Below are 18233 nucleotides of genomic sequence, written 5' to 3'. Positions count from 1 at the left end.
GCAGACCTTCCAAGTGTGGCCACAGCCAGTGGGGCTTTTGCTTCTTAATGTTCTTGGACTGGTGCCCCCTTTGGTTTGGTCAAGAGGTGCATGTTGTCTGTACCCACTGACGCTCGCATGCCAATGAGATCCTGTCCCTTGGGATGGGGAGGAGGAGGAAGACAGAGGTGGACTCTGGAGGTCAGAAGACACCAGAAAGGAGTTCAGGGATGGCTCAGGGTGTCCACATGGTGATGGAGTCGTGTCCAGACAGCAGGGCTAATGGCCAAGTGGGACATACCCATTGGGGACACTGTCCGGTTGCAGGCCAGCATGTGTATGAGAGATTGTGAGCAACAGGGGGCACCAGGATGAGAGAGGACAGCTGGAGAGGAGCAGCCTCAGGTCTGTGCCTGCTTCTGTATTCCGCTCTCCAGGGGGCCTTCCCAGGGCAGGCAGAGCAGCTGTGGCCTGCTGGAATGTACTAAGTCACATTTCAGCTCAGAATGTAGAAGGACTTTCTCATGGTCAGAGCCATCAAAGGTTGGAAAAGGTTGTACCTGTAGGGAGTAAGCTCCCCAACACTGGGGGTAAGCCACAAAAGCTGAACATGAGATGTGAATGTGGACTTTGCATCATCAGATAGAATTAGAATGGTGGTTTTCAAACTTGAATGTGCATCGGAATCTCTTGAAGAGCATATTAAAAGCTGATTCAGGTTCCAGAGAGGCCCAGGGAGTCACAAGCTTAGCAAATCCCCAGGGACTTTGATGTAGGCATTCTGGGGCACATTTGAAGAAACTCTATATTTGAGAAACCTGCACTCCTCTTCCAACCCTGAAACTCTGGGATGTCTGTAATGAAGGTCAGTCCTTTTGTTTAATATCTGAATAGTCATTCCTTCTTCATTGCGTGGTGTAAGCATCTCCTACGTGCTAAGTTTCAAAGGTTTAGCAGTTTGTGGGACCTCGGTGGTCACCTAGTTCTCTCCCTTTGTTGTACAGATGGGGAAACTGAGGCCCAAGAAGACAGGAGCCAGGGCTGGGACCAGGTCCCTGACATTCAGTTCAGAGCTCTTTTCACTTGCTTTCAGTGACTTTAAGGAATATCATAAAGTCCTCCCCATTTCACAGATGAAGAAACTGAAGCCCAGAGCCCCAAGGACTGTTGGGAGGTTTTCCACTGAAAACCACCATCACCATCATTCACATGATGTGCAAAAGGCTCTTGGCCAGGGTGTCTGGGTGGCTTAGAGTCAACTGTGTGCCTTTGAAATTCCAGGGAGGAAGAACGGACCCTCAGGTTAGAGGCAGGACCACTGAGCAGGTAGGTCTTTTTTAGCTTTCAGTTTTTAAAGGCCCTCCTGGATTTTTCCTTCTTTACTTGTTTGAGTAAAACTGTGAGTTGGATCAGGTGCTTTGTGGGCGAGTCCCCTTCTTTGCCGTGCTAATGAATCAGTTGGTCAGTTAGCAAGGGACGCCCCAGCCAGGAAAGGAGCTGGGTCTGCAGGATAGTGAGGGTAAGCACTGTGCTTTAAGGACAAGGATGAGAACTGGGGTGTGGGGGGATTGCTGCCTTCTTCCCCCTCCCTGCACGCCCACCTCCACCTTCCACCTTGTCACAGGCATCGCTTCCTACTCTGAGCATACAGAGGCTATGGGCAGTGCCCAAGAATCCCCTACAGCTAATGGCACGGGGGCGGGGTAGGGGGGAAGGGGCACATTCTGGATTCACTGGAGAATGGGAGCAAACCTCCACCCCTTTCTGGGCCTTAATGCCATCTGTAAAATAAGAGCAGGGAAACACATGGTCTCAAACGCCTCTGCTTGGTGTCTTGTCTCTCAGAAATGTTGAATACAGAGCAATACACACAATACTGCCATAGACCAGTATTTTTTAAGCAGAGAAGCCTCTTTCCTCATCATTCCCATTCTGTTTTCATGTGGACCCTGCTGTGTAACAATGTGCTTTTGAGAGTGTTGTGAAATACCACTCCATGTTTGGGAAAGTTGATCTCAGGGTCGTAAACACCATGCCCATAGTCACCCAGTGACAGAGCTAGGGCCAGAACCCAGGCCTCCCAACCCAGCCAGGCAGGCTGCCCAGCTGGAGGATGTGGTCCTGCTGCCAACGTGGCCATGAATGGCAGACCAGGCAGACAGGGAGACACGCTCAGTGCTCAGCCCGGGCAGCACGGAGCCAGCAAGGCAAACCAGATGGGCAGCAACTTCTACTCAGGCTCCTGCAGTGCAGGTGGGAACAAAGCCATGTCAGAACCCCTAGCCTTAGCACCTGCCAAACTTGCTCATGCACCATCCAGCTCGGACCTCAAGATGGTTCTTACGGGTGGGCAGTGAAAACTCCATCCCACAGATGAGGAAACTGAGGCTTGGAGAGAGGCACAGCTCAGAGTGGCAGAAGGGGACTCAGACCCAGGTCTGGGTCCCCCTGGGTCTGCAGGCGGTGGTCCCTTTGCCCTCGTCTTGCCTTCCTCATCCCGGAGTGCTCCCCTCATCTCACTCTCCAGCCTCACCTGGCTCAACCCCAGGTTTCCAGCTCCCCTTTTGCCTATAAAAGCCCCTGTGCCCCTCAAAGTCCTCTCCACGGCAGCTGGTGCTTACCCTTATGGCTGCCTTTGCCCAGTCCCTGTTCTGGACCTTCCTTCAGGTACCATGTGTTCCCCCTGCACCTGCTGGTTGGTGGTGAAGTGGGAGTTGGCCCTTGGAAACAGCCTGGAGCCCTTTGCAGCCCTTTGGCAAATTCTGTGTTGTGTCTTAAGCCCTTTAATAAGGAGCTGGATGACTAACCTTTATCAGGTGTTCATGCTTCCTTCACACAGGCATTCTCACTTCTCCCTCACAACTACTGTGAGGGTGGACTCTTTGTTACTCCCATTTCACAGAGGAAGGATGTGAGGCATGGGTGACTAGTGAGTTGCCACTGTTGAAATTTGGGGCTGGATTATTCTATGTTGTGGGGTTGTCCTATGCAGCATCCCTGACCTCCACCTGTAGATGCCAGCAGCTCCCCTGTCTCCAGACATTGTCAAATTCCTCCAGGAGGGAGGTAAACTCGCCCCAGTTGAGAACCAGTGCTCCAAGAAGAGTATGGGTGGAGAGAGGCTTGTCCTAGTAGAAGGAAACCCCCCTCTACCCCACCCCAGGCCTGAATGCGTTCTGTCCATCCCGTTGGCACAGATGTTAAGAAGCCTTGCTTTTGCCACTGTGCTGTCCTCAAGCCCAGGGATTCCCTGTACCTGCATGAGGATAGCCATCCTGCCCTGCCTTAGTCCTCCTGGCCGAGGCTGGCACACCCTCCACACCACTGTGATATCTCTCATTAGCTTGAAAACTTTAGCACTGGAGGAACCCCCTCTACCTTTTCCAGACGGGGATGCTGAGGCCCAGGGAGAGGGGACCTGCCCAGCCAATGACATCAGTGGGATCAGAGTTTGAACCCAGGCATCTGACTTCAGTTCAGCCACCACCATCAACCCCACATGCTTCAAACACAAAAGGGTCTTTGTGTTCCTGGAAGAGTCCTCTTTCCCCTTCCTAAAGCTCTGAAACATTTCATGTCACCCCTCCCCCTGCCTCCACCTCTCCCCTTGCAGTTTTCATGTGCACTTGCTGGAGCCTGAGGACTGATAGGAACACCGACCAGCGAGACTGCAAAAGTCATCCAGCCTGCCCCCACGCATCATTACCCTCCCACTTACACACCCCCAGTGATGGGAGGCTCACTCCCTCAGCTGTCAGTCTAGATCATTAAAATTCTCCTGCCTGACACTTTGTTAGTCTACTCCTGAGAAAATTGCCCCAGATCAGTTCATTTTGACCTATGCTGCTTTGCGTGGCACAAAACAAGCCTTATGCCTCTCCATGTTTGCCGCGAGATGCATCTGCCGGCTCTCCTTCTGCCTGGAGATGGCTTTTCATCGTGATTTACTGAAGTCCCTCTCCCTGATCCGCCAACTTAGAGCTTGAGAAATGCCCGGGCTTCCTGGGGAGGCTTATCACTGCCAATGCGCTTATTGAAAGTCTAATTATTTGGTTGTAAATCAAGTTGTTTCGCTCAGCGGTGTTAACATTTAGATGTTTGTTCCCCATAACTTGGTGCATGTGTCTTTGGCTTGTCCCCCTGAAGGCTATTTCGGAAGGCAGTGGGTGGCATGTGACCTCATAAGCCCCTTCCCCCAGCTTCCTCAACCCCTAGAATATCTCAGCTGGAAAGGGCCTCCGTGCCCCTCACCCCATGCATTGCACAGTTGGAGAACCCCGACACACAACTAGAAGGACTCACGTCCTGGTCCCCTGGCTCAGAAAGCCCTAGTGTCCTCTCGCTGTGACTCAGGCAGGTTGCTTCTCCCTCTGGCCCTTGGTGTTCTCGTGTGTGCAGTGGGTGTCTTGCAGATAATGCCAGCCCTCCCAGCTTCTTTGTGAAGCCACAGGTTGGTCCAGTCACAGACCAGCGGCAGCGGTGGCAATCACATTGTACACGTTTGTTCTGCCAGGCTCCCAGGCCCTGTGCTGGTAGTTCACAGCATGTGCAGATGCCAGCCTGACATCCTCAGGAGATGTCAACCAGGTGCCTTTCCCCTGAAGGCCCCTATCACTTGAGATCTGGGTATGTTTTTCCCACAGCAGGCAGGGCTCTCCTCAGAACATGCTTCTCTGCAGGCACTCATGAGTGTTTCTGGAGTGGCTTGTTTCACAGATGTGATGAGGAGTTTCTCTGTAGACACTTACCCAGCAAAATATCCCATCTCCCAGGAGGTCAAAGAGCAGACGTCCTGAATCAGAGCCATCTGCTTGCAGAGGCAGCGTTGCTGAGCAGGGGGCGGGGTTATGGCAGGAAGTACCTGTTTTGTAGGCCCCTAGGTGGCCATGGAGGCAGGAGGTATCTTGCCATGGTCACCCTCCAGGCTGGCTCCCTTGGGATGCTCCCTCACCCAAGGTCACAGCAGATCAGCATTAGAGCCGGGCCTAGAACGCACCTATGCCCAGTTAATTCGATACAAACGTCCGTGTCCATCTCCACCCCGACTTGGGTGCGCACTTGTGGGGTCAGAAGGACCTGATGGACTGGTCTCATGCCCTCTCCACGTGGATCACAAGACCTGTGCTCCGAGGGCTCTGAGGGTGAATGCTGGTAGCTGTTGTCATGCTCATGGAGAGCAGGTGACACCTCCCTCCCCTGAGAATCATCCTGCAACCAATTGTTGAGGGCATTCAGATGCCCAATTTCATCCTTCCTCTCCTCTTAACCGATCTGGCCTCAGGAATCTTTGCACAATGTAAGATTCAACTTTTTAATTAAAATAACCCACAAGAAGAGGAAGAGATGCAGCCACTTTGAGATCTGCTGGGCCCCAGAGCATGGAGGGCCTGGGCCCTCAGGAAGACGTGGTTTCAGGAGGGAACTTGCATCACATTCGTTTTGTTTATCTAGGCCTGGGCAGGGGCACTGGCTGGCTCTGTCCCCGAGAATGATTTCTTGTAGAATCCCAAGGAAAATAAAAGGTTTGACCCATTCTTCTCTGTGGCTTGTGGCTTCCCTCAAGTGAGACTTCTCTTTCCAATTTGAGAGGCAGGTGCCTTTGTACCCCCTGCAGAGGTGACCCTCCAGGTTCTCCCCATGGCTCTGCCCCTCACTAAGCTGGCTCCTCCTGGGACCAATGCTGACCAGGCAAAGCAGCCACCGTGTCTGGCCTTGAAAGAGGCAGCTTCTACCCTGGCTGGACCGCACTCGGGGACCTGGCGGAGTCGCCACCAGCCTGCCCTCTGGAGCTTACAGTCCAGAGAGGAGGATGCACGGGGCCTCATTTCCTGGCTCAAGATAGACGCTCACTAGATAGCTGCTGGGTGGATGGATGGACAGCTGAACGGCGTGTTCGGCTGTGTGCCAGGCATGTGCTGAGGGCCCAAAGGGGAATAAGGCTTGACCTGCTGAGAAACGTCCCAGTGAACAGAGTTCCTGACCTCAGGAGCTCACAGAGCTGCAGGGACCTGGACACCTGGATCCGTCTGGCTGGGTGGCTGAGCGGGGGAAGATGAGGCTGCAGTGGTGGTGTCAGGGCCCTGAATGCTTACCACAGGCTTCAAAGTCAGACAGACACAGTGAAATCCTGGTCCCACCGTGTCCCACGGGGCAAGGCACACAAACCTCCTTCAGCCTCAGTTTCCCCATCTGTAAACAACGGTAGTCACACCAAGCAACTTATCAACCTTGCCGTGGGCTTAAATGAGGTAACATGTAGCAGTGGCTCAGCTCAGTGCCTGGTGCACAGTGGGGTTCGAGCATTCATTCTGCAGTGGCGGTGGGGAGCCCTGGATGGTTTTGAGCTGAGGTACACGTTCTGGGGCATCTCAGTGAAGAGAGCAGCTCCCCAACCGCCTTTCAATAGAGGTAAACCAGAGATCACCTCTGTGTGTGGTTTCCTGTAACCAGGTCCTACATGCTAGTCCCAAAGGGCAATTTCCTTGCCCTCTCCTGCATAAATATTATATGCAAGTATTTTTAAGTCACTTCATCATGAAAGGAAGCGATTTAACATAACTATTACCCAAGATTCTTCATGAAATATGCATCAAGCAATTAGGTCTAAAAGCAAGAGGTGAGGCCTCGCACCCCGTTCGGGCCAGCAGCTGCAGGCTGAGTGATGTTTTATTAAAGCCCATGATTATGAGACAAGGTGGGGTCTGTTATTAGGCCCAGCGCGCCAGGCACGTTTGATAATCCTGGTGATGAGGAGGTGTTTTTGTGATGATAATGAGCCATTTGAACGCCCTGACAGCCACAGCATCCCCAGCCTCTACCAGCCTTACAAGACTCATTAGTCAGGTCACCCACTGGAGACACCCCTAATTGTGACTTAGCTCTCGCATGATGTCCTATCAAAGGAGATGGGGCTGACACAGGAGCTTGGCAGGCGGCGGCCTGTCTGAGCTCCCCGGGGACCCATGCCTTCTCAGAAGCGACGATGGGAGGTGGCCTGGGACCCGGCCCACCTGGCCCTGGACACGTGGGCCCCAGGTTCTTGCCATAACCTCAGCCTACCTTGCTGTGTGCCTTGAGCCAGAGTGCTGCTCTCTTCTGACCTTTTTCCTCCAGGGTACCCCAAGAGGGTGAAACGAGATGGTCCCCAGGTTGCTGCTTGCTCCAAAAGCAGCGTCCAGAGCACCGCAGCGTCCCTGGGCATGCTGGTTATCTGATGCACCCTCTCTTCTCCCTGGAAAACTTAATCTTTTCTCTTCTTGTGCTGGATGTCGTCTTCTAAGTAGAATTGGGAGTCTTTAAAGCCATCCCTGGCAGCTGTTTTTAAATCTTCAACTGTTGTTAGGCGGCACCTCACTCGTGGGGACCTTGTGACCGATCAGGATATATCACTGCAGCACACCCCATAGGTATGTGCTGACAAGGCTCTGCCTGACCTTTGCATAAGTCCGGGTTTGACAGATTATCTCAGAAAGAAAGCCTCCTTACCTCGCAGGGCCCACCAACTCCGTGTGATCGTCCCTCCATGGCTGGGGGCTCCGCCAGTCAGGACACACTGTCCCCGATCCCTGGGATGGCCTTTCACTGCCAGCCCCTATGCTGCTCTGACCCGTCATTAGCCCTGCAGGGTGGGTGTGGTGGGGACTGAGGCTCAGAGTCAAGGAGTCACTTGCTCAGGCTCTGATGCCTCTCGCCCACCACGCACCCGGCCTCACGTGGAGTGTTGGGAGCTAAGTAGGGCTCTCTCCTGGAGCTGGACAGCGCTGAGGTCAGGAGCGTGGGCTCTGGGAAAGGCCCACCAGGGAAGGAAGCAGCATGGCCACTGCTGATTGCTGTGTGACCCCGGGTCAACCACCTCCCATCTGAGTCTCAGTGCTTAGCACATGGCCTGGCTCACAGGAAGTGCCCAGGACACATCAGCCTGAGGGCCATCCGGGCCAGTACCCTGTGACAGCAGCACTGGAGGCCGTGGGCAGCAGTGGAGGGGTGTGGGGCATGAGGCTGCCTAGACCCCTTCCTGCAGGAAGCCCTCACCGCATGGGCAGCAAATTATGCTCATACACATGGAATCCAGGACCTTAGGCCCAGAAGCACCCTCAGAGGCCATCCAGTTAGTCTCCCCATGGATCCAGTGGGGGCAGGGAATGAGCCCAGTACGGCCCAAGGAGAGCCTCAGGTCCAGAGAACCAGAGGGTGCAGTGCGTGAGCCCAGGGGGAAGGGCCGTTCCGGCCGGGGCTGCAGGGTGAGGGTCAGCCCTCCCTCTGCTGGGAATGGTCAGGCCCTGGACTCAGGGGTCACGGGCCTGAGTTCTCTGCCTTGGGCTCCGAACTTTGTAACTGCCTGCCCCCTCAGTACAGCCCAGCTCAGGGTTATAAACTAGTGTGTACTGAAATACGAGCGTCAGAAGAACAAACAGTAGGCCTGGAGAATCAGAAGGGACTGCGGGAAGGTACCAGCGGCTGCCTGGGTCCGTTGAGGTGGAGGCATTAGTGTGAAGTTTCTAATATCTGGTGACCTCGCAAGCCCTCGGCCTGGGAACAGAGGAGCTTCAGCTTCTGTCTCTGGCTCTGTCCTCTGTTACCACCATCCCTGCCCACTTCCCTCGCTGAATATTTTAAGAACAACGGGTGTGAAAATATCCCATTAACCCGTATAAGTTATTTTCTTTAACCTCCTTAGAAATTAAATCAGCTCCCCCTGCAACTTTGTACCTGCAGTGCCATCAGAGCTTTGGCGTTCAGACCAGCTCACAACTGGTTGCTGTGATCTAACACATCCTGCGCTTTGCAGCCCCAGCTGCAGACTGTGGTACATAAAGCCCAAAATATCACCCCACACAGAGGGCATGACATGTCCAAGGCCACACACACCCGCCCATGTCACTCACCTGCAGCTCCAGCTCTGCTCTCTCCCATACACACCCCTTCTCCAGGCAAAGCTGAGCACGTGGTCTTCAAGAGTGCAAAGCTTTTTAACTGTCCCTGGTTTTTTTAGCCACACAATTTCAGCCCTGCATTCAAGCAATTACAGTCCTTTCCAGGCCAGCACAGATTTGCCATCTCTCCATGGATGTGGGTAGCAGATAGCGGAGTCTTCACACAGAGGGAGTTGCACGTTTTTTCACTTAAGGCGCGCACCAGTTCCTTTCTAACGGCTTAAGCAAGTGTGCCTCCTGCTTCTCAGATGTGACAAGGCAATTCTCCGATGAAATGACCCTACACTGAGGAGCAGAACTTGCCACAGGCTCTGTAATTAGAACATTGTCAGCCTTAAAAAATCTTGATTTAAATTTCAGTTCTTTACAGGAATTATTCTCTCTTGAAACATAATTGCTCTCCGAACGATTTCCTTTAAGCTAAGGGTGACATCTCTAAATACGTTATTATGAGCAGATGTATTGCTCAGTGCCTGCACTTCATTAAACATTTGCTCTGCCCATTTGAAAATGGTCCTGGAGTCCAAATTGACGCATTAATAGAGCAGGCGCCGTTAAGCGTGGGGAGCCCGGTCCTGGATGGAAGAAATGTGGGAACAGCTGAAGCAAGAAGAATCAAAGCTCAGAAGGGCTACAAACTGCAAACCTGTGTCCACACGGAGGTCTCGGCCTTGCCTGTGGTGGGCCTGGTCTCCTAGGAGCCGGGCCTCTAGGGCTGCTCACAAGTTATCAGTGCCCAAGGATGGGCTCTGGAGAAGGCTCAGGAGGTCAGAGCCCCAGCTTTCTCACTAAGTGACACACCCTCAGTAAATTTGGACTGTGCTTTGGAAACCAAGCATCCACAAGTGTGGTGGCTAAATCTTGGAGCTGAGTGAGCAGGGAAAGGGCAGCCTGAGCACAGGCAGGTTGACGGAGGGGTTAGTGACCCCATGTGGCCAGAGTCCTGGGTGGGAGGCGAGAGAGGTCTGCTAGGGCCAGGTGGAAACAACACCCCACCCAGCATGCTGGTGCAGCTGGCAAGCTGCAAGGGTCACGGACATAGGGCTCTGCTCTGATCTCCGAGGAACCCATCCACTACCCATTTCAGCAGATGCCGAGCATGGTGGGCACAGAGGCTGCGCAGTGCTCTGGAGCTCTCAGGGGAATCGAGAAGATGGATAAGTAATCACAGTTCAGCAAGGCAAGTGCTGATGGAGGCGTTATATCCTCTGTGCAGCTGGAAGAAGGAAGGAGCTCTGCCAGTGGGAACCTGGAAGACTTCCTGGCAGAGACAACACTCAGCCTGGGCCTTGGAGAAGGAGGCAGGCAGGGTTTACTGAGCAGAGAGAGGAAGCACAGACAGGAGAGTGCCGGCGTTGGGGCAAAGCCGGGGAGCACACATTCTCCCCAGATTCTATTGGCTTAAACTAGTCACGTGACTACAGTGGCTACAAGGGAGGCTGGGAAATGTAGTCCCTGGCTGGGCAGTTCCATACTACTGAAGAGAGAGCATCAGTTTTTGGAAAACAGCTCGCCTGTCATCCTGCCACACTCTGTTTCCTAATCTTTAAACTGGGGGTGATGACCCCTGTCCTGCCTACTTGTCAGGGCACTGGGGACTTAAACATTGTGCCTGCTAGGCAGGGCTTAAATTCTCATCTGCATCAGTAATAGGAAGAGGGGCCAAGTTTGGCGGTTTCTTTGTTTTCCTGAGGAAGTCCCTCAAAGCTCCCGAGGTCGAAAGACTCTCCTGCAGCCGTGTTTGCCGCTGATTCCCTGTCTGCTGCTGGGATTGAGGGGGCTCTTAGGTGCAGCTGCATTTCGGCCGATCCTGGACTCTGTTCCTGGCTGGGAGAGGTGCAGCTCAAGGCTGCTTCTTGGCTGGGATCTCTTCTGTCCCAGGCAGCAAGGAATCTTCACACCTTAGCAGGAATATGGCCAGAGGGAGAGTTCTCTCGGATAATGAGTGTGAATTCATGACACACCTCGGTTCAGAGCAAAAGTGAGTAGCTCTCTGGGAATTGCTTTCCTGATTGATCTTGGGCCTTCGTCATTCTGCACATCCTAATAATCTCTGCGCTTTGTTCACAGGAGCAACCAGGGCTTCATGCACATGAAACTGGCCAAAACCAAAGAGAAATACGTCCTGGGTCAGAACAGCCCCCCGTTCGACAGTGTCCCAGAAGTCATCCACTACTACACCACCAGAAAGCTGCCCATCAAAGGGGCCGAGCACTTGTCCCTCCTCTACCCCGTGGCTGTGCGGACCCTGTGAGCCCCTCCCTGCCCTGTGACGGGGCCCAGACGTGGAGGAGCCGGTGGCCCCCGCCGACCCGCCCGGCCGCTGTTGCCAGCCGTGTCCAGTTTGTGTCGTGTGTATGGTACTAGCACACCACTGCATGTCTCTAGAATGCTGTTGCCACTCACGGGGGCTGGAGAAGGCCTGGATAAAGACTGAGGGACGGCCAGCCCGCCACCGCAGCCCCCACCCCCAACCCCTCTTCGAGTTTCTGTGAATTAAAATATTTGCAAATCCAAAGAGATGCCTTCCAGGATGAACAAAGGAGAGCAGCTCCGAGGGGCGGGGCGGGAGCTCCCGGGGTTGCGGCTCTTTGTTCTCCAGCTGTCAGGAATTCACACCTGTGTACGGGGTGCAGTTTTCCCACCGGGGCCCCACTGGTGCTGGGAGCCAAATGCTGGTGCTTTGAGAGCCCTGAAGGCCCTGGGAATCCCGCCTCCCCTCTGGTGTGTATGTGTCAGCGTGTGTGTGCGAGTGTGAGCACATACGTGGGAGAACATGGCCACACACAGATGTAAGCCCACTAATCCACTTTTAGTCATTCAGTGTAATCATTAAGAGATCTCCAAGGAATCATTGTGCAGTCAAAAAAAGGATTCAATTATTTATGAATAGGGTGTGTAAATAAAATAGTCATTTAATATATATTCTTATCCCTTTTTTTAATATACTGCAGTGGGTCTCTGGGGTGGGGGCAGTGCTTACCTGCGGGTTTCGTCCCCAGAGCAAGGTGTGTCCCCTCTGGGCACGCGGGAAGGAGGCAGAGCCCCCAGCTCAGGGCTGGGGCAGAGGGGTTTGCTTTGCCCCCTGAGAGTCAAGCTGCAGGAAGGGGCATTCAGGCTCCAGCAATGGTAGCCTCACATGTTGACTCAGCGCCCATGCTCCCCCTTCTGCCTACAGCAGTGCAGTGATGGCAGGTCCGTGTTAACCCCTCAGGTGCACAGCACCCAGCGGTGCATAAAGGGCTCTCCCCATTAACTGGGGTCACTGCTACCCTGTGAGGCATTTAACATGTGGGGAAAAGGAGGCTCAGAGAGGGAAAGTAGCTTGTCCAAGTTAACACAGCCCATAAGCAGAGGACGCTCTAGAGCCAGTGCTTTGGCTCTACATGGCCTTGCTGTCACCCTGCTCCTGGGAGAAGGCAAATCCTGACCTCTCAGGGGACATGGAGCCAGAGCTCCTGGTCATCCGCACTGCCTCCACACAGATAAGAACACCCGCACACACACTCCCACACTCCACCCCTATCTAGCCCCTGCCCTTGACAGGAGCTGGGGTCTTGCTCACATAGAGCAGACCCTCAGTGAGACTGCTGTTACTCAGTTCCCCTTCCTTTCCCTCCCACCCACCTACCACCACACCATGCATGTTAAATGCAATGGAAGAAATAGAAGAATCCCACCCAGCAGCATGAAAGGCATGGCTTCCATCCACTGAAGGAGGTGCAAGGGATCCAGAGAGCACAAGTGTCAGCGCCTTCGCCAAGCACACCTCAGTCTGCCTGCCAGTGGTCTGAGCACAATGGAAGTTTGGAGACCATCGTCCCCAGCAGGAGGGGCTGACCCAAGAGTTGAACTGGGCAGGAGCAGATGCCAGGAAGGAACAGCTTGGCCACAACCACGCGCGAGGAGAGAGGATTGCCCGCGAGGAGAGAGGACTTGCCCCAGCCACCTGTCAAGCCAGGGCAGGGCAGGACTAGAATCCGTGCCCCTTTAGGTGGCTGCTGTGGATTTTAGTGGGTTGTGGCCAAAGCTGTTTCCTTGGCATCTGCTTCCTGCCCAGTTCAACTCTTGGGTCAGCCTCCCGAGTCCTTGTCTCAGTCCAGGCAGCCCGAGACCCTCCCACCCATGGATCCCACAGGCCCGTCCACCTCATGGTTGCCTCGTTGCCTATGGCCTGGGTCTAGTGTCCAAAGCCTCAATCCTGACCTTTTACCTGCTTTGCGTTTTCCAAAACATCCTTTAAGGCAGGAGTACCTGGAATGATTCACGCTTTCCTCTTTATTTATTTATTTTTCTGGTGAGTGAGACAATGAGTGAGGAGTTGGCACTTATCCAAACAGAGGTGCCGAAGGAGACTGGATCCCAAGGATCCAGTTAGAGGTTGGGGACGAGGAAGGCAGCCCATGGAGCCGGGGGTGGGGTGGATTTTGCATTAGTGCCTCGTCCTCCAGCAAGTGCAGATTCCCACAGGGCCCTTCCTGAGGCCACAGGTGGGGCAGTGCAGGAGCCCACGACCCTTCTCAGTGGACAGTCTTCAGAGCAGACCTCTCCTCAGAAGAGGCTCTGCCTGTGGTCTGAGGAAAAGCGAGGCTGCTTCACCCTCTGGTCTTGCCTTTGCTCTTTTAAGGGATTCCTGGGCCCTCCCTCCTTCCCCTGCCTTCGTCTTCCTGAAGTTTCCCCGGGAGGCCCAACCGCCAGCTCCCCCTTGGGACTGAGGCCGGCAGAGGAGCCAGCTTACAGGATGGGAGCTGCTAAAAGGAATTTTTTTCCTTAATTTTATGAACCTCTCCCTCTTCTTCCTCTAATTGTGACCGTTTCCTCTGTCGGCGTGTATTCATGTTTTCTTGGACATCTAACAATTGAAACAGCTTTTCCCTTTCAGAAACACTCACATTCAGGTTACTGGCGTTGGTTTGGGTTTTGTTTTGGCTTTTTTTTTTTTTCATCTGCTGCCAATTAATGGGGGAAAAAATGAGCTGGATTTCTTTGAGGGAAAAAAAAAAAACTCCCTGCCACACAATATCTCGCCTCAGCATTTTGTCTCAGAACACAGCCTCTAGCCCCTAACAGGCTGCGTTGCTCAGAGCCACAGGACTGTTGGGGTTTTTTCCCCTTTCTTTCCCTCCATCGCTGGCTTCATTATTGACCATAATGCCCCAACCACTTTAGCAGTAATGTCCTTGAGCACTGAGGAGTCAAGGCCCTTTGGGCAGTGCCCCGCCCGCCCCAGAACAAGATGACAGCCCAGAAAGAAAGGAGGCTTTGTGGGGAGAGATGGCCCACCTGCCTGTCAGGAGAGAGGCTCACAGAGCACCTCTTCTAAAGAAAATGGTGAAAAGGCTCCTCTTCAGGAAGCTCAGCCAATCCCAGCTGAGCTGTGCCTCCCCTCCCAGGGCAGCTCCAGGCTGGTGCCCCTCAGTGGCCAGTGGGTGAGCAGAGGGGAATCATGATGTAACTTCCAGCAAGGGCCTGGCCTCAACAGGTGGAGCCCTTGGCAGACGCTCTGCTTCTCCTACAGTCACAGGACCCGGAGATTGCCTTTTTAAGATTTGGAACACCGAGCTCTGGCCGGCTTCAGGGAAGTGCTTGCTGTCACTTGACCAAGGGCCCAGCAGGGACAGACAGCCAGGCTTACCATGTGCTCTCACAGACCCCAGGGACAGTGCGTGCAGAAATGGGCAGACAGGGCAGGCTGGCATTTGGAGTTGGCCCATCGATGCTCATGAAGGGTCCTGGCTGGATCAGATGGTCATCCAGCAAACTGCCATGTCTGTCTCTACCTTCCAGAATCGGTTACCAGCAAAGACAAATGGGGCAAGTTGTCCGGTGGAGCCAGCACAGCCCAGGGCTGTAGATGCAGGAGCACCTTCCAGAACCCCCCAGAGACCCACTCAGGTACCCTCTAGGCACTGACAACCCCCAGCCCCTCCCCTCTCCTCAGGGCTGTTGTGTCACTGCCAGGAGCCTTGGGACTGCCACCTACTGCGAAAAAGTGTCCTGTAAAGATCTACTGATACAATAATTCTGTGCGATAAGCTGTATAATGTATATTTAATGTGAAGCTTTTAATATACAAGTGTCTTGTTTAAATGTACCTCACTGAGCACGCATGTTTTATTTCCTTAAAATGCAAACGTGTGCCCCAGGATCTAGTTTGATTGCCGCCTACTCGCAGAAGCTGAAGTTCTGCCATCATCCCCCAAAGGTGGATCTTGCAAGAAGAAGGAACCTTCCTGCTTCCTAATTAAGAGGAAGCTAGAGCCCTAATGAGCTTGTTAAATGGAAACAAATTAATTTGTTCAGCAAACATTTGTTGAGTGTCTACCAGTCCTTGGGCCTGGTGGATACAGAGGAGAATAGGACCCAACCTCTACCCTCAGGAAGTTTCCAGTGTGGCGGAAAAACAAACAGGCAACTACACGTGATGTAATAGAGGGGGGCCGTGGGTGCCCAGATGAGGGGGAGTTGAATTTGCTTGCAGCGGGTCAGGAACAGTTGGGCCTTGGCGGATGAGTAGGGAGCCTGGAAGCCTGTTGTTCCCGGCAGAGGTAACAGGTGGGGGGATGGTCGGGGGAGTCAGATAGGCCTGGTGTGGCACAGCCTGCACGGTAGGAGATGGCAAGGTCTCTGGGCCTCCGAGGGCTTCATCCGGTGGAGGTAGAAGAACAGAGCAGGGCAAGGAGAGGGGCGTTCATCCCCTTGCGGCAGGAAGTCATTTTTGGTCTCCCTGAAGACTAGGAGATGCTGGCCTGTTTTCTGGAAAGCAGCAGGCAGGGCGTGACTGGCACACTGTTTCCCATTGTGTGCCCTCATGCCATCATCATGATGATGTCCTTATGCAGCCTGAGCAGGAGGGTCTGCAGCCCAAGCCCCTTCCTCACACACAGGTCAGCACCTGAGGAGGCATAGGGACTCCCGGCTCGCCTGGAAGCCTGCTCTGGAGTGGAGGCCGACCCCCACCTGGCCCTGGAGGAACTCACTGCCTCTCCCTCTCTCCCAAGGTTGTGGCCCGCTGTGCCCCAGTGGGCCTCTTCCTCCCCCACTACCCCCAAGTCTCAGGCTTCGATTCCATATTCCAATGACCCAGAATCCACACCTCCAACTCCTAAGCCCCTCAGAGCACGCCCCCCACCACGGCACACGCACACACACACACACACACACACACACACACACACACACGGCTCCCTGTTCAAGGGATGGCAAAGCCCTGGCATGTTCCTGGGCCCACCAGGCCAATGCCAGTGCTCTGTGACCAGGAATATTTCCTGAAGAGAGAAGAGAAAAATGTCTCTTGTGGTCACTTTTATGTGTGGGGGAGTTTTTTATTTCCATTTTGGTTCAATTTAACAAACATTGAGCATGAAACAGGGCCTGGAACGAGCTGGTGACCTGGAGCAGGAAGCTGAGCACAGGAAACATCTTCCTCAACTAGTCGACAGGAAGTGGTGGACGACCTGCCCTCCCTCATCTATGCACAGAGACCAAGCGGCGTGGGCCAGAAACTGAGGTTCAGAGAGGGATAGGAGGTTGCTCAAAGACACACAGCAAGTCCATCTCCACATACCACAGGTGCTTGAGGGTGGCCAGCTCAGAGGTTTACCCTGGCCAGTGCAGCAGCTCTGGGAAGACTGGGGTAGGGGTGGGGATTCTTCTAGGACAGAGTTTATTAGCCAGTTCCTTCTCTCTTGCTCCCTCCTGAGTGGGAGCGTCCCAGCCTCCAGTGACTAGTATCATCTCTGGCTTTGGGGGACAGTTTTGAAGGGGCCATGATCTGACTGGGTGGCAGGATGTCACCAGTGTGGTTCTGGCGCCCTCATGTGGTTCTCTTCAGCATTGCAACCAGTCTCAGGGGGAGGGAAAGGCAGCTGTTAAGTCACTTGGCCTGTTACAGAGACAGAAACTGAAGCCCAGGCTCATATCCTAACTCCATCCTTTCCAGCTGTGTGACGTGGGCAATGTGCAAAAAGCTTCCATTTCCTCCACTGTAAAATGGCACGAGAAGTGACCTCACGGGTTATTGCAAAGATTACACGCAGCGTTGGATGAACGCCCTTCGCATGCCTGAGCTTTCGTCAAACTTCAGACGTCAGCCAGGATGAGAACAAGGTGAGCTTTCATAGGAAAGGCAGGGGTCATTACAGCCACAGGATTTCAAAGGAAAGAGGGTCTGGGGTTCCAGGAAGGCTGGGGCATTTTAGGAGGTGAAAGAGGAGTCCATTTTACAAATTAAAAATGCCCCAGCTCTATTGAACATCATGAAGGATCAGCGCTCAAGATCGGTTTCCTCTCCAGACTGAAGTCCAGAGTGGCTCTCTCCATTCCCCCCTACCGCGGCATCTTCTGCTGCCCCATCTTTATTTATTTAAATTAATGCTAACATACTATATTATTTAAATAATAAGCAGCTGTTGTGTTTACTATTTAAATAATTGTCACATCTGTTTATTTCAATATTGAACCTATTTATTGTCTTTATTGTTTAAGCATCAAATCCATGCAGTGTCTTTACTGTTTAAATATTAAACACATATCATGTTCATTATTTGTCTGTCTCCACCCACTAGAATGTAGACTCCACATAAGCAGGGGTCTAGGAGAGCTCCCAGCACATAGCGGGTGCTCAATAAGTATTTGTTAAATGATTTAACAATGGTAAAAGTTCCCATTTACAGCGGGCTTACTGTGTGTGCCCTACACATTGTGCACACACCGGTCCCCCACCATGAGAGCAGGTGAGAAACTGAGGCTTAGAAGGTGAAGTGGCTGCTGGGAAAAGCATTAGTTCAGTTTAGTGGTGGGGGCCCTGCGTTCCTGCTCTGTACCTCACACCCCAGAGGACAGTCACAGCCCAAAGGTTAGCAGGATCGAGAGGGAACTACAGAGTCCCTTCTTCCCAGAACAAAAGAGAAGGGTGACATTTAGAGCTTCGGGTGACATATTCCCTGAGCCTCCATTGCCCCCTCCATGTCCACCATGTGAAGGAGAATGAGCCTCCGTCGTGCTGGGTCTGCCATCGGGGAAGCCTCCCTCAGGGAGGCAGAAGGTGGGCTCAGGAAGGATCCTCATGCTGAAGTGGGGATATTGAGGCTCTGAGAGGGGGAGAGCCTTGCCCCAGGTACAAAACCAGGAAGTGGTGGTTCTAGGATTCAAACCCAGGTCTGCTGACCTTGCAACATGCCACGTCTAGTTCAGTGCATCCCACCTTTGCCTCATCATATAGTTCACGTGGGCCTCTTGTAAATTACAAATTCCTAAGCCCTTCTGGGAGATTTTGAGTCAGTAGGTCTTGGGTGGACACCAGGGACCTGTGCTGGTAAC

General features: G+C 53.4%; 1 protein-coding gene and 1 long non-coding RNA gene across 3 annotated transcripts in view; one reads left to right on the top strand and one right to left on the bottom strand.

Moving 5' to 3' along the window:
• SHB (SH2 domain containing adaptor protein B) overlaps positions 1 to 11430 on the top strand; it is a 133452-nt gene extending 122022 nt beyond the window's left edge. The window contains exon 6 of one of the 2 annotated variants that reach the window (XM_082404032.1): positions 10983 to 11430. In XM_082404032.1, the coding sequence (XP_082260158.1) occupies positions 10983 to 11166 (184 nt within the window). In that variant the 3' untranslated portion in view covers positions 11167 to 11430. The remainder of the gene's footprint in view (positions 1 to 10982) is intronic. The other variant, XM_082404034.1, reaches the window with a different exon arrangement.
• The window catches only part of LOC309634297, a 139710-nt gene that overhangs the window by 38482 nt on the left and 82995 nt on the right, over positions 1 to 18233 (bottom strand). The window lies entirely within an intron of this gene.

The sequence above is a fragment of the Balaenoptera borealis genome (genome assembly GCF_965194805.1).
Source record: "Balaenoptera borealis genome assembly, chromosome: 8".
NCBI classification, from domain to species: Eukaryota; Metazoa; Chordata; class Mammalia; order Artiodactyla; family Balaenopteridae; genus Balaenoptera; species Balaenoptera borealis.
This window is presented reverse-complemented; position numbering and strand designations above follow the sequence as displayed.